The 15,318-nt window shown below is 41.7% G+C and overlaps 1 protein-coding gene across 1 annotated transcript; it reads left to right on the top strand.

Moving 5' to 3' along the window:
• The first annotated feature begins 2,069 nt into the window (after positions 1-2,069).
• pth3r (parathyroid hormone 3 receptor) lies at positions 2,070-9,607 on the top strand. Its single transcript, XM_072455503.1, has 13 exons — positions 2,070-2,295; positions 5,820-5,925; positions 6,239-6,349; positions 6,664-6,788; positions 6,896-6,990; positions 7,355-7,508; positions 7,581-7,734; positions 7,821-7,881; positions 8,012-8,078; positions 8,150-8,244; positions 8,321-8,462; positions 8,621-8,662; positions 8,741-9,607. Exons 1-13 carry the CDS (start codon positions 2,233-2,235, stop codon positions 9,158-9,160), a joined length of 1,635 nt encoding a protein of 544 aa, XP_072311604.1. The 5' UTR covers positions 2,070-2,232; the 3' UTR covers positions 9,161-9,607.
• The last annotated feature ends 5,711 nt before the right edge of the window (positions 9,608-15,318 follow it).

Raw genomic sequence — 15,318 nt, 5'->3', positions numbered from 1 at the left:
CATACATACATACCCGGAGGGGGTGGTGACCGGTTTTCTTCCTCTGGCAGAGACATCTTACTTCCGGCTCGAAGGACCAGCCGCGGGTGTGTTCTAGGAGCTGGCACTGGGGCCCATGTCGGTCCCTCCTGATGCGGTTCATCCTGGTACACCGGAATTGGGCTGAAGTCTGGTTCCGCCTTGATCCCAACTAACCCTGGAGGGGGTGGTGACCGGTTTTCTTCCTCTACCGTAGGACCTGGGTGGGGGGAGGTGAACCCCAGGTCAGCCAATGCATGTATGAATTCCTTGTACTGCTGCACCCAGAGCATTTCCTGCCGTAGTTCTCCTCGCTCCGCCTCCAACGTTGCGTCGTAATCCTCATCGCAGGGTCGAAGTCCGGGACTCTGAGGGCGAAAGCTCTGGGTATCATCCATCTTGTAGGGCAGAGACATCTTGGATCAGTTGTTGTTGTGTTGTTGTTGTTGTTGTTGTTGTTGTTGTTGTTGTTGTTGTTGTTTTATGGCGGTTGGCATCCAATTGTTGCATTACCGCCAGACACCGCACCGCTTCTTTTATACCTTGATCTTCAAAGCACACGTGATGTCACAAAGCATATGTGATGTCACAGAGCATATGTGATGTCACAAAGCATTATGTCAGCGTATTGATTATATTCTTCCACCAATCAGCTGCGAACCACATGGCTACTGTTTCAGCAGCAGCTGCGGTCTCCTCAGAGACATAAGATAAGATAAGATATTCCTTTATTGTCCCACATGGGGAAATTTCATTGGTGCAACGCAGGCAGATACAGAGGTAGATACAGAAGAACAGATCACTTATAGGAAGTCTGAAAAACACTTTCAGTAGAAGATCTCCTATAAATAAATAAAAACTCCCATAGACAAATAAATAAATAAATAAATACATAAATACCATTGCATGTGATCACGACAGTAATTGCACATGAATATGTGTCACGACAGCACATGGATTGCACATGAATTTCACATGAATTCCAACAGCAGTTGCGCATATGACAGAATTGCACATCAGGATTAGGTTAGGTCAGTATTGCGAGTGTTCAGTACTAACAGTTTTTGTTATAAAGTCTGACAGCAGCAGCCTGGTATAATCTCTGCATGCATGCTTTGTGTGTACTTTATGGTGCTTTGCGTTAGTTTTCGTGGCTAAACCAGCATTTAGCTCCGGGCCTTGTAGCTAAGTTGAAAGCTAAACTTTGTTATCACCATGTTATTGGGTTATTTTTCGGCGTGGGTTGACCCGTGGGTTGTGTGGGTCGTGCTTTGTGTGTGTTTTATGGTGCTTTGCGTTAGTTTTCGTAGTTTTTACGGTTATCTGTGAGGCATGTTTGTTCTCCCAAGCTAGCTAGCTGCTAGCGCCGTGGCCGTCATTCCTCCGCGTTTTAACCCTTCGGGGTCTAAACCAGGTCTAGACCTGGGTTTAGACCTGGTTAGTAACCAATAGTAACCACAGTTACTTGGTGGCTTGTCTGTCAATACTTGCTGTACAGTGTTGTCAGGGGCGATGGTTTGAGGTCATTTGCAGTAAGAAAATAGATAATACAGTGATATTAATAGATTAAATGTATTATTAATTATAAACCCAAAATAAATGGGTAACATAATTTCAATATTTAACAATATAATAGACTAGTAAAATAATAAATAATACTATAATGTTTACAGTAGAAAAATTGCAAATTAAATAAATTAAATTAAGCCATTGTTGACAACAATGGCTCTGGCGGCAAGCAGAAGCTTCTCCCAGGTCTTCAGGTTAATGATGTATACACCGTCACTTTTTCTTTTGTAAAGTGACGGTGTATACATACAGATTAATTTCAACTGTACGTATTTATAATTCCAGCACAACCTCTATGATGTACTTCACCACACTGTAGATACTAACAAAGTAAAAACAATGAAGTACAATATGTGTGAGAATATTGTGAATTTGAGAGACAGAGGAAGGCAGCACAAAGGGTTAAGGTAGGTGAAAGACACGACCAATCAAAGCCAGCCCATTCTGAAGGCAAAGTGGGCTTTTCTCACAGTTACACACATGATACTTGTGTGGGACAAGAAGAAGGATGCAATGAGCTAGTACTTCACTACCTGTTCACTGATGGCATAAGAAATTCATTCACTTCAAGATCCAGGTCCCAGAGGAAAAGAGGATGAAGAGGTTAAAAATTATTCAATTGTGAATTAAATTTTCTGAGGGACGATGAAGACCGGACTGACTTTTACTCAATTTTTTTTCCACTGTGTAGTGACAGTGGTTGCTTTGGTAAGTACAGCCTTTCAACCAAAACAACATTTTTAAGTAATTTATTCATTTATTGTATGGTTCCAGAATGTACATTTGGATTTTCTAAATAACCAATTTTCACATTGTACTACAAATGACAGATTGTTAGGAATCTGAGTCAGCAATAGCACTCTAGCGCTGCAGCTCTTTGGGCCATAGATAGAAATGTCATGTCTGTGTGACTTTCTCTGATCACAGATTTACCTTGATTGTAAGACATTATGGAAAAATATACAATTGGTTCCAAATTACAGCTAGTCAAGTCTGGAAAAAAAATAATTAACTATTTTAAAGACATTTAAAAAAAAATATGTGCGTGATAAAAGCTGCAGAAACTTATTTACCTTTTTTTTGTTTGCTGTTTTTTCTTATTTTTTTTTGCTCAGTAAGCAATAATAATTACTATTATAATTACTTCACAAACATTGAGTTACATACTTCCCTTTTATTTATGTTATTGAATCAACAAAGCCCTAAAATGAGGGTCAGTCTGGGTACTGGGACTTGGACTATAACATTACAGAGTCTACAATGACCAAACCATACAGCCGTTCACCATAACCTGCAGAGCTGCATCACAACTGACCCATTTAACCCCACACCCACTGAAACACGACCCTGCAGTAGTAAAAAATACCATTGCCTTTCTTCTCTTAATTTTCACAGTCCAAGTGTCGGTGGGGACAGACTTACAACCTGCTGCTCTGTTGACCTTAAATCACAAACTGTACAAATCCAATTATGACCCAACCCTAGTTGTTTTTTTCTCTGTACACTCCTGATCTGCCATGCAGAACGGGGCAATCACACACTAATGATTCTTCCTATTGATTTGTCTTTGCTGCTTTTTGCTACATATCAATAGCATGTTTTCTGCAGGTGTACCACAATAAACTAGGAAAAGCAAAATTATGCTTATGGTTGGATTTTAATTAAATGCTGTAAAGTTGTAATACTGTACTAAAGTCAGATTCAAAAACAAAAAACATCTGCAATTCTTCAGATATGACCAGTTCTGTCACAAATAGTTGTCTGTTGACCATCTACAAAACAAATAGTCATTTTTATTGGTCCAAAATCTCTTGTAAGCTAGTACAGAACAAGTGTAACTTTTGTTAAATGGTGAATCTATAAAAACTTTTATCAAGACAAAGTACAAATACAAAATACTCTTGATCTATTTTATTCTTGTACACCCTGGATCACTGGAGTCTCCACAGAGGCCTGGTTGATCGCTGCTAGTTTTGCTGTTTGGTTGTGAAATGTACTCGGACACATCACGGCTCATGAAGGCCGTAGTGGCTCAGGTCTTCAGGACAAGATCCCCATGTGGTCAGAAACAGCTCCAGTTAACAGACGATCACCACATATCACACCTCGCACCAACTATTTCACAACACCGGGAGGCAGCACATCAGATCTGGGCTAATGGTTCTGGCTGTCAGATTGCTACACAGAGATTTCCTACCAAGCATACCACTCCTGGGTTTGTTGGATTCAAAGTGGAAATCATTCTGCAGCGCACTGTGTATGCAAGACCATTGCAGATATTTCCCCTTTGTGCTTTTATGGACCTTTATTTCACCAGGAAAGTCCCACTGAGATTAGAATCTCTTTTTCTTTTTAAAATATTTTTTCTTACATTTTAAAAACATAAAGATAAGATAAGATAATCCTTTATTGTCCACACATGGGGAAATTTCATTGATACAACGCAGTAGATACAGAGGAAAAGGACAGATCACAGAATATAGGAAGTTTAAAAAACACTCTCAATAGAAGAACTCTTATAAACAAAAACTCCTATAGACAAAACCTCCCATTTCCCAACAAGGGATGGAGGGGAAAAATTAGGATGTCCGCCGGGATAACGTGACGATCGCCGGGTAAGACGATGGTTTTCCGCAGTTTCATGAGTTCCTCCTTTGTATAAACGCACCGGCGCCGATCCATACGGCGGCTGTGGCCGAGGAGCGCGGTGGGGCCGGTGGGGCTAGCTCAGAGCTAGCGCACATCACGACGACACAACGAAAAACACTCAATAATCCAGCCGAACAAAGTCGAAACAAGTTGAATTAAGCGATTCCAGCGCGTGTCCCGATCATACAACTAAAGTAGAAAAAATATTTACAAAATACAAAAGATAAAGCACATAAGTGTGAAAAAAGAGCGGAGCGTTGCACCGGGCTGCCAGCTGGACCGGCGCCTTTGAACATATAGAACATAAAACATTGAACATGACCAGAGAGCAGTAAACAAAAAAAGAGCACAAATAGCAAGGTTTTTTGTTTAATCTCATTAAACAAAAAAACATTAAACTAAAAAAAAATCCCGTCTAGTTCCAAATTAAGTCAGAACGGGATTTTTCCATCTTCTGTATGTCTATTACAATGCCCTAATTGACATAATTTAGATATTATTCCCCTTGAAAGTTCTTATTTATAAACCATGATACAAATTTAATTCAGAGGGTTGTAATGGGCATTGCTTTGGTTAATTTCCTGGTTATAATAACTCCATATTTGTATATAAATACCTATTGTAATCCAGACCTTGAATCTCTGGTCAGTTCTATTTGGTATAAAACCTTGGTCATAGGTCAACCAGTATAAGATTTTAACAACATTAGTTTGTATGTTTTGATTAGCACATATTTCACCCCGGGACTTCCTCCAAATGCCTCAACTCATCTGCATGTACTGGATTTTATTCTATATTTCCATTGAGCACACCGTACAGCAACGCTCTAATTTGAGCTGAAATGAAGTCATTTTTCAGACAAAGTATACCCAACCTCCTTTTCTTTTAATAACTGTAGACCTCAGAGGGTCCTGTGATTACGTACAATTCAGAAAGGCAAGTGAAAACAACTCAATTGGGGGCACCTGATTTTCAGACCATATAAGGAGAAAGTAATAAAGATCTAACTAGAAAATAAATTATTTCTTGCTTTCACAAAAATGTGGGCAGTATATACATGCATGATTTTTTTGTCACAGCTTCAGAACAGCTGTTTCAGACGGAGAAGAAAAATCAGGGCAGGCAACTAAGGAACAGCCGATCAGCTCTAATCCCAAAGCCTAAAAGTGACGCACGTGGCTCTTTATTACACGTTTACAATCATTAACATTTTTTTATGATTTATAAAGCGCAGTGGTCCAATTTTTGTCACAAACATCTCCTTTTACAATACATTTTATGTGGGAAAAACAAAATGTACAATTTATTAGAGAAAATGTGGGTAATTCAGTTTGAATCTAAAGTTGAAGTCTATTCTATACACCCTTTCTCCACCATGCATGTATGTTTACTTATAACGATAAATCTGGACTGCCACGAAAGAAAATCTGAGAAACATGATTGTCCAGAATGTCACTTTTATCCCTCGCTGGTGACCGATTAGTTTGCATTTCAATCACCCACAACTAGGGAGTCATAAGGAGAGTTGATATGTACAAAGCATTGATCTCAAATCGTAAATCCCAAACTAATTCTTTTAACAGATCGACTCGGATGACGTCATCAGCAGAGACGAGCAAATCTATGTTTTGATTGGTGCTCACGCCAGATGTGAACGCAGCATCAAGGCTCAGAAGGCTCCACTTATCGGTACTGTTTTCGTCCTAATGATCATTACTGGTATTGTTGCGAAGGATTTCATAAATATCATTTGGCAGCAATTGTCTCAGCTGCTGATTTATTTTGAATCAGATAAAACCATTTAATTTCCTGTTTGTGGTATCTCTGTCCAACAATTACTCTGGGTCCACTTTTATCCATTATAAGTAGGACAATGATTTCCTACAGTATTGTGCTATTTTTGTGCACCCATTGCAACACACACACACACACACACACACAAGGCAATCCGTCCAAGGTAATCATTATGAATAATCAAATAATCTAAATAACCCATTTGTAGAAGGTGAATGTCCGTCTGAGTGGGATGGGATCATCTGTTGGCCTCAGAGCAGAGCGGGACAGCTGGTGTCCGTCCTGTGTCCGGAATACATCTATGACTTCAACCACCAAGGTAATAATGATCAGTGTGATAAGACATAAGGCTTGAGATCTTATAAAAGTTATCACAAATTGCCTGTATAAAATTTAAACTTAAAATATTCATACTTTATTTTTATTTTTTGCCATCACAAACCTCCAGTAAAACAGTCTGAATCAAAATCTTCACAGACTCACTTTTGTGTAATGGGACAACACTGTCTTATCTTCTTTTGCATTTAATTATACAACAAAAATGTGCAATCAAATATAATGCTTTAAATAATGCTCTACAAACAAATGTATTTTTGAGAACCAATGACACATAGTTGCATGTTGTGGATTTAGGTCGAGCTTACCGCAGGTGCGATGGCTCTGGATACTGGGAGCAGGTATTCAGCATCAACCGCACTTGGGCCAACTACAGCGAGTGCACCACATACCTGACCTCCAACCAGCGCAGTCAGGACGAGGTGATCCCTGCATGCCTTTACACTGAGCCTGGAAAATACTCACTCTCTGTCAATTTTCCCTGGTATTTCTGGCATTTGTCAGCGTCGCTTTTCTTTTCTTTTTTCAGAAGGTGTTTGACCGACTTCACCTCATGTACACCGTGGGATACTCGATTTCACTGGCGTCACTCTTGGTGGCTGTGTCCATCCTCTGCTACTTCAAGTACAACTTCAAAAATATAACTTCTCTAATGGAGGGTCTGACACATGCTTGTCTCCATGGAGATGTTTTTGCTTTGTCTGGGATGTTCCCCACCAGACAAGCAGGTGAAGGGTCACGTTGCAGGTCAGGTCAGATCAATGGAGAGGCAAGCCCATCTCACAATAAGAATGTCGGTTTTTTCAGGTTATTAACTGTGAGATAAATATTTTTAATGCCATACTGTGGACAATTCCAATCTTAACAGTAACCTCTAGTCTAATCTCTGTGGAGACAAGCATGTGCCAGAAACCTTAACCAGGAAAGGTATATGAAGCACCTTTAAATTTGTCTTTCTATCATGGCACTTGTGCTTGTTTTTCTACAGACGTCTACACTGCACTCGCAATTACATCCACATTCACCTCTTCACCTCCTTCATCTGTCGAGCGGTCAGTATTTTTGTGAAAGACGCAGCGCTTTACTCCATAGCTGAAGAAAGCAGGATGGACTTTGAGCTCACGGGGCAAAAGCCACACATGGTACATGAAATACATTTGCCTTTTTGCTGTGTAACTTTATTTAAATGATGTACTTTTGTTGTTCATCCGTAGGCCTGGTGTAAAGTTGCTGTGACGTTTTTCTTCTACTTTTTGGCCACTAATCATTATTGGATCCTGGTAGAGGGATTGTACTTGCATAGCCTCATCTTCATGGCCTTTCTCTCTGACAAAAACTACCTCTGGGCTCTCACAATTATTGGATGGGGTAAGCAGTCCATGGATTTAAATGATGGATTATAAGGTATTGTGCTATTTTACTCTTTCTGAAATACTATGTGCCTTTTGTTGCAGGTGTTCCAGCTGTGTTTGTGTCCATTTGGGTCAGTGTTCGGGCATCATTAGCAGACACACAGTAAGCCTGTATTTTGGTTCGTTTTTCCACGGAAGGCTGTTGTTCTAGACACTAAGATTCCTGTCCAAAATTATGTTTTACTCCAATTTCACTTGCCATGACAAAATATTTGAACTTGTTTAACTCTTAGGTGTTGGGATATTAGTGCTGGAAATCTGAAGTGGATCTATCAGGTCCCCATTCTGGCAGCCATTGTTGTAAGTGAGATAAAATAATACTATAAATATTGTTACAGTATGACGGGAAAATAGCATGTTTTGCCTTGCAGGTGAATTTCCTTCTTTTTGTCAATATAATCCGAGTACTAGCCTCTAAACTGTGGGAAACTAACACAGGTAAACTGGATCCTAGACAGCAGTATCGGTAAATCCTTTCTTTTTTATTTGTATTTCTCTTTAACAAGTAACACGTGAATCATTGTAGACTTACTTGCATCCAGGAAACTGCTGAAGTCCACACTGGTGTTGATGCCTCTGTTTGGGGTGCACTACATGGTCTTCATGGCTCTGCCCTACACCGAAGTGTCCGGGCTCCTGTGGCAGGTGCAAATGCATTATGAGATTCTTTTCAACTCTTCACAGGTATGAACACACAGATTTTTGTTTTGTTTTTTTATGATGAAAGTCTTTATTTGTCATGTGCACATTACCAATATAGTTTTTTAGACTATTAACAAAACTATCTCCTAAAAAAAACTGATGATACAGAATCTGTACAGACTAATTACTTTTTTCTTTAGGGTTTCTTTGTGGCATTCATCTATTGTTTCTGCAATGGTGAGGTAAGTATATTGAAAATACAGATCTCCTTAACATCTAAGTTAAATTGGCAATTCTCATTGAACGCTCCATCCTCATAGGTCCAGGCTGAGGTGAAGAAGGCCTGGCTGCGGCGTAGTTTGGCTCTGGACCTCAAACAGAAAGCCCGGATAACCAGTAGTGGAGGCAGCTGTTATTATGGGGGCATGATGTCCCACACCACCACTCACAGTGTTTCCGCCACCCACCCTCGCGCTTTCTCCTTCACTGGGGGCGCAACTAGCACAGGGAGTGCTACGACTAATGCCAACAATGATAATGACCAAATACCATGTCCCACCTTCATCAATCCACAAAATAATCTACCCGGGTTTGTCCCAAGTGACTCAGAAACCAACCCATCAGAGTCAGCAAATGTTGCCAGAAATGTGCAAAGTGGAGAGGAAAAGCTGCTATCACAGACACAAGAAGAAGACCAAGACGGTCTCTTATCTTTGAAAGAAATTGAAACCATGTTGTAAATCTGAACTTGTTAATGCATTTGAGATAGGGTTGGGGTACTACAGAATAGCCAACACTGATTTAGATGTTGTTTGTTGACTGATCACCAGTAGCATGCTATAGCCATAATCTTAGAAACTATGAACCTGATGTGGGTAGGTGGCCAACCAGAACCATGATGACAAAATGTGTGTCTAGACTGTACAAGAATGTTGAGACCTTACAGTTTAAAATGATAGAAGCCATATGTAGCAGAGATTATTTTAGCATTTTAAATCCTCCTCTGCTCCCAACGTCCTCACAACTACATCAAGAATTTCACACTGCCCTCCCAGGTCTACAGGTGTCTGTGGACATACTGACAACACTGTCCCCAGTCTTCTCCAGAGAAACACACCAGTCTGTACATATTCTATAAGAGATTTAGTGCAATTGTTGTAATTATCATAATAAAGATCAAAAAAATGTGCATAGCCCTGTGTTTATTAACATCTAAAAGGTTGCTTTGGCATTTAGCTGAATCCCATATTGTGATTGTATAATATATAATAAGACTATGGTAGCTATGAGGGGAAAGGGTTCAATGCACCCTCATTTAATAGTGTTTACTTTCTTTTTTGAGACACATCTAATATTGACCCTTCATCTTCTTCTTCTTCTTCTTGGGTGAAGCGGTTGTCATCACCAAGTTAAGTGCTTGTTTGCGCTAAGTAGCTCACGAATGCGTTCCCCAAGTCATGCACGTTCCGTGCATATAAACATAATGCAAAAAATATTATTGTATAGAGGGCCAAAAGGTGAGCGGAGCCCACTCAAAAGTAATGAAAGTGCCTGTCAGTGACCAGGGACCCACACCATGATGTAAGAAAACGCGATGGGAAACATTGTTTTTGCCTCGGACAATATTTATTTTCTTCTCGGGACAAACCCCTCCACATTGACGCAAAATTTGCTAAGCATGACTCAGGAGTTTTTCCAAATGTCATACTTTTACTAGTTTTACCACTTTTACTACGTACTTTTAAAAGCTGAAATTTGGTGAAAATGGTGTTGAGAAGGATATCAAAAGTTAATTATTCAAATCATTTTGATATCTTTCACGGTCTCTGTGCGGCGAAGCCGCAAAATGTTGCTAAAATCTCAAATTTGAATCAGTTGTTAAACCCTTCGCCCTAAAACTACTTGAAGTGAAACAAATCCATGTTGTGCAATAGCGCCCCCTACAGATTTAAATAACATTTGATATGGGGAGAAATATTTACTATTTCAACATTTTATGAAATTGGGAAAAATATTTAATTTTGGGGTCCCAACCAAAAAAGTCAATGAGACCCATGTCATATTGACAGAAACCTCCCGTGTAATTCCAATGGGAAAATCTGAAATTTGAACATGCTTACACTTTATACTTTTGCAAACTCTTCCAAACTCTTCCGGTTAACCTAAAACTTGGTATGACTCATCTTCAGGAGCATAACAAGTTATCCAAATCTTTGTTTTAAAAATTATGATATTTGTGCTGAGCAGTCGCAAAAAAATCCTCAAATACCCTGTTTGTAAAGCAAAAGGGAGAAGGCGTGACAGCGGATTCGGCAGTAGGAGTAATAAAAGGAGGAAAATTGGGGTGAGTTAGCACCCCCTCCCTTGCGTTGCGGGACGGTGAAGGGGTGTGGTGAGGGCCAATCATTGCTGCTTGTGGCTATATTTATTATCATGATCATTATCATTATTATTATTAATACTATTATAACTTTAAAACGCAGATGATTTACTCATTCATGAATCATAATGGATTAATACAGTCAGATTGGTTTGCCACAGCCTGGCTGATGGCAGCATGAGGGCAGCATTTATGTGACCGCGGTGAAGTTAGTTTCACGTTGGACGTTGGATATTCGCCTCCGCAACTAGAGCGGGAGCTTCCTCTGAGTGTGCCCCGCCTGCAGTAGCTCGACGCGGGAAGCTGCGCGCTGAAGTGCCGCTTGGTACGCCAGTTAGGGACCGACTCTAAAGTACCGTTTGTTTAAAAATATGTTATCTTAAAAAATATCAAACGTATTTATATTTAAAAAAACAACAATATTGAGCATGAATCCAAGTTGCTAATATTAGATGCAATAGTCCTTTTGGGCTGAAAAATTAACCCTTTGTAGATTTTTAACGAATATTTTTCGTCAAAAATCAAGGATTCTTATCAATAGCTCCTAAGTCAGCTAGCCTAGATAGTAAATGCTAAGTGATTATAGTAGTTGTGGTCTCCAGGTATCATGGACACCTTTTACTTTTTCAAATTAACCCTTTGTAGATTTTTAAGGAATATTTTTCGTCAAAAAACAAGGATTCTTTTCAATAGCTCCTAAGTTAGCAAACCTAAATAGTAAATGCTAAGTGATTATAGTAGTTGTGGTCTCCAGGTATCACGCACACCTTTTACTTTTTCAATTTAACCCTTTATAGATTTTTAAGGAATATTTTTCGTCAAAAATCAAGGATTCTCTTCAATAGCTCCTAAGTCAGCTGACCTAGAAAGTCAAACCCAAGTGATTATAGTAGTTGTGGTCTCCAGGTATCACGCACACCTTTTACTTTTTCAAATTAAAACCCTTTATAGATTTTTAAGGAATATTTTTCGTCAAAAAACAAGGATTATTTTCAATAGCTCCTAAGTCAGCTGACCTAGAAAGTCAAACCCAAGTGATTATAGTAGTTGTGGTCTCCAGGTATCACGCACACCTTTTACTTTTTCAATTCAACCCTTAGTAGATTTTTAAGGAATATTTTTCGTCAAAAATCAAGGATTTTTTTCAATAGCTCCTAAGTTAGCAAACCTAGATAGTAAATGCTAAGTGATTATAGTAGTTTGAGTCTCCAGGTATCACGCACACCTTTTACTTTTTCAAATTAACCCTTTGTAGATTTTTAAGGAATATTTTTCGTCAAAAAACAAGGATTCTTTTCAATAGCTCCTAAATCAGCTGACCTAGAAAGTCAAACCCAAGTTATTATAATAGTAGGTGAAATAAGAACAAAATATGGACAAAACAGGAACAAAACAGGAACAAAACAGGACGGCAAAATAGGCACAATAGAGGATCAGAACGGAGCAGGAACAAAACAAAAAGAAGCCAAGAAGGAACTAAACAGCAGAGGGGGGCGTGCCCAAGCCGCTGCGGACTACCACAGGAGACCTGCAATATTACCAGTGGAATTACTACATTCAATCGAAACTGATCTAAATAAATTCTCGGCACATACCGGGCATGGTTGACGGAGTAGCACACGATACTTCCTTAGCTGCTCAATGGGATCGCTCCACACCACAGGCTGCATCCAAACTGAGTGGACCAGCGCACGCAACGTTGGCAAGCTGTTGCCGCACAACAGCGCCTTCGCCGCAATCTGCGGCGCGTGGTCATGGACAAGGCGTTAAAAGCCAAACGGGTGTACTTGACCGGTGTATCTGGGGCAAACCCGGGATTTAGGAGCGTTGAAACTGAATGACTGAGGAGAATTGGGAGTTCATTACCTGCTAGGTGATTTGCCAGAGCCCCGGACTGGATTATGGGTGCCTGTGGCACTGCAGCGGCACTACCGGAAGAATTAAATTCATGAATTTGTGAAATGAATGAATCGAAGCCGCGGGATTGTCATTACCTGGAATGGAGGACGGAGTGGCCAACAACCAAGGCCCGGAAGAGCGTGTGGGCGAAACGAGAGGAGGATGAGGAGGGCGCGCTTAAATTGTCCGTCAGCTGAGCGCCATGGAGCGGCAGGTAAGTGTACCCTCAGCACAGGCCTCTACAGCCCATATTGCCACAGTCCACCCCCCCCCCGAAATGCATCGTCGCCCCGACGATGAAACACAACTTAACACCAAGGCCTAAAAACTGCTTGTGTCAGCCTGGAGGATGACACAGAAGCACCTTGGCCGGATGGTTGTTCAACTAGGGACCTTGGAATACGGTGGGGATTTAGGTATTGGCCAGCGGTCGTGCGAGTGGACCGGCGTACAGATGCCTCGCTGAAGCCAGGATTGGCCACAGGGTCAATTGCTGGCGGAGCCTGGTCAGTGACCACGGTGGGGAGAGCAACTAATGGTTCTTGAGCACTCGGCACGTGTAATGGGACGTGGGAGGAGTTTTGGGGCACAACTGTTGGCTGCCGCACCGGCGGCTGTAAAAACAAATCATCCTCAAATGACTGTTCATCTTCTACGATTGGTGCTACAGGTGCATCCAGAGGATTCACACCAGGGACAGTGGCAGGGGAGTCACTGCAAAGCAGGGCCTTCAACAGGGATCGGTGGACCCTTTTTACCTTGGTTTGTTGATCCCCAGGAGCCACCGTGTACACCACACCATCTTCCCTTGGGGCTTGCAGGACAACATAGGTTGAGGACCCCACAGGCCTTGGGTCTTCCGACAACCCCTAGCACTGTAATCGCGAAGTAGCACCACCTGGCCTTCCTTAAATGGCACATCTCTGACCCGTTGGTCATGATTTGCCACCTGAAGACGCGTCTGGTGCTCTTTTCACCCACTGTTACGAACCTAGGGATTCTGTAGGGGTGTCAGCTCCCTGGGCAGTGGGAGTCAGCACCCTCTCCTGGTTGCCAGGTGATTCTCTCCACTGCAGGTCCCTCCTAACACACCTTAGGATTGTTTGGCTTGAGTGGAGCCAGCCTGGATATAAGGGAGGCTGGTGGGAGCAGTCTCTCTCTCTCTCGCCACGCCCCAAGACTGCTTGCTGTACTGTGTGGCAGCACAGTTTAATTCTGTTTATTTTTGCACATTTTCATTGCAACGATACATATCACACTACACTTAGTTAGTTGCCATCTACACAGATACATTAGTTTCTTTTGTCAGGGCCTGATTATTTATAATAAAAATATACTATTAATTATTGTGAGTGCCGTGTGGACTCCCCTCTTTGTTTGGCTGCCGTTGAGCCAGGTGGTCGTAACACCCACTCATGCACACTTCCCCCCCGCACGGGGTCTTGCACCCTACCCAACAAGAAATCAATAGGCAGATGTGGTTCTTGCCCAAACATCAGGAAGAATGGAGACTCACCAGTGGACTGGTGGAGAGTGGTGTTATATGCGTAGATCACCTGGGGTAAGCAACCACTCCAGTCCCTCTTACGGGATGCAGGAAGAGCACGCAACATATTGTGAAGTGTTCGATTGAACCGCTCACACTGCCCATTTCCTGCTGGGTGGTACGGAGTAAGATAAGACAAGATAATATATTCCTTTATTGTCCCACATGGGGAAATTTCATTGATGCAACGCAGGTAGATACAGAGGTAGATACAGAAGAAAAGAACAGATCACTTATAGGAAGTTTGAAAAACACTTTCAGTAGAAGATCTCTTATAAACAAAAACTCCCATTACCCAACAAGGGATGGAGGGGAAAAATAATAAAGATGAAAATAAATAAATAAATACATAAATACCATTGCATGTGATCACGACAGTAATTGCACATGAATATGTGTCACGACGGCACATATTGCACATATGACGGAATTGCACATTGTTAAGTCAGTATTGCGAGTGTTCAGGACTAACAGTGTTTGTTATAAAGTCTGATAGCAGCAGGAAGGAAAGACCTGCAAAACCTTTCCTTCACACAGCGAGGTAGGATCAGTCTCTCACTGAAGCTGCTCTCCAGAGCGGACTGCAGGGGGTGGCACTCATGGTCAAGCATAGATGTGAATCCAGCCAGGACCCTTCTGTCCCCCACCTCCTGCACCGAGTCCAGAGCGCAGCCCAGGACGGAGCTGGACTTCTTGATGACTCTGTCCAGTCTCTTCCTCTCCCTCTCTGTGATGCTGCTGCTCCAGCAGGCCACACCGTACAGGAGGGCTGATGCCACCACAGAGTCATAGAAGGTCTTCAGGAGTGGCCCTGTCACTCCAAAAGACCTGAGTCTCCTCAGGAGGTAGAGCCGACTCTGGCTCTTCCTGTACATTGCGTCTGTGTTATGAGTCCAGTCCAGTTTGTGGTTCAGATGAACACCCAGGTACTTGTATGAGTCCACTCTCTCAATGTCCCTTCCCTGGATGTTCACTGGTAAAGGGGCAGTGGGGTGGCGTCTGCGGAAATCCACCACCATCTCCTTGGTCTTCCCCGCGTTGATGAGGAGGTGGTTCCGCTGACACCAGTCCAC

The sequence above is a fragment of the Eucyclogobius newberryi genome, unplaced genomic scaffold, assembly GCF_026437365.1.
Source record: "Eucyclogobius newberryi isolate DKJ021-1_F unplaced genomic scaffold, fEucNew1.0.hap1 SCAF_20, whole genome shotgun sequence".
Classification (NCBI taxonomy): Eukaryota; Metazoa; Chordata; class Actinopteri; order Gobiiformes; family Gobiidae; genus Eucyclogobius; species Eucyclogobius newberryi.
This window is presented reverse-complemented; position numbering and strand designations above follow the sequence as displayed.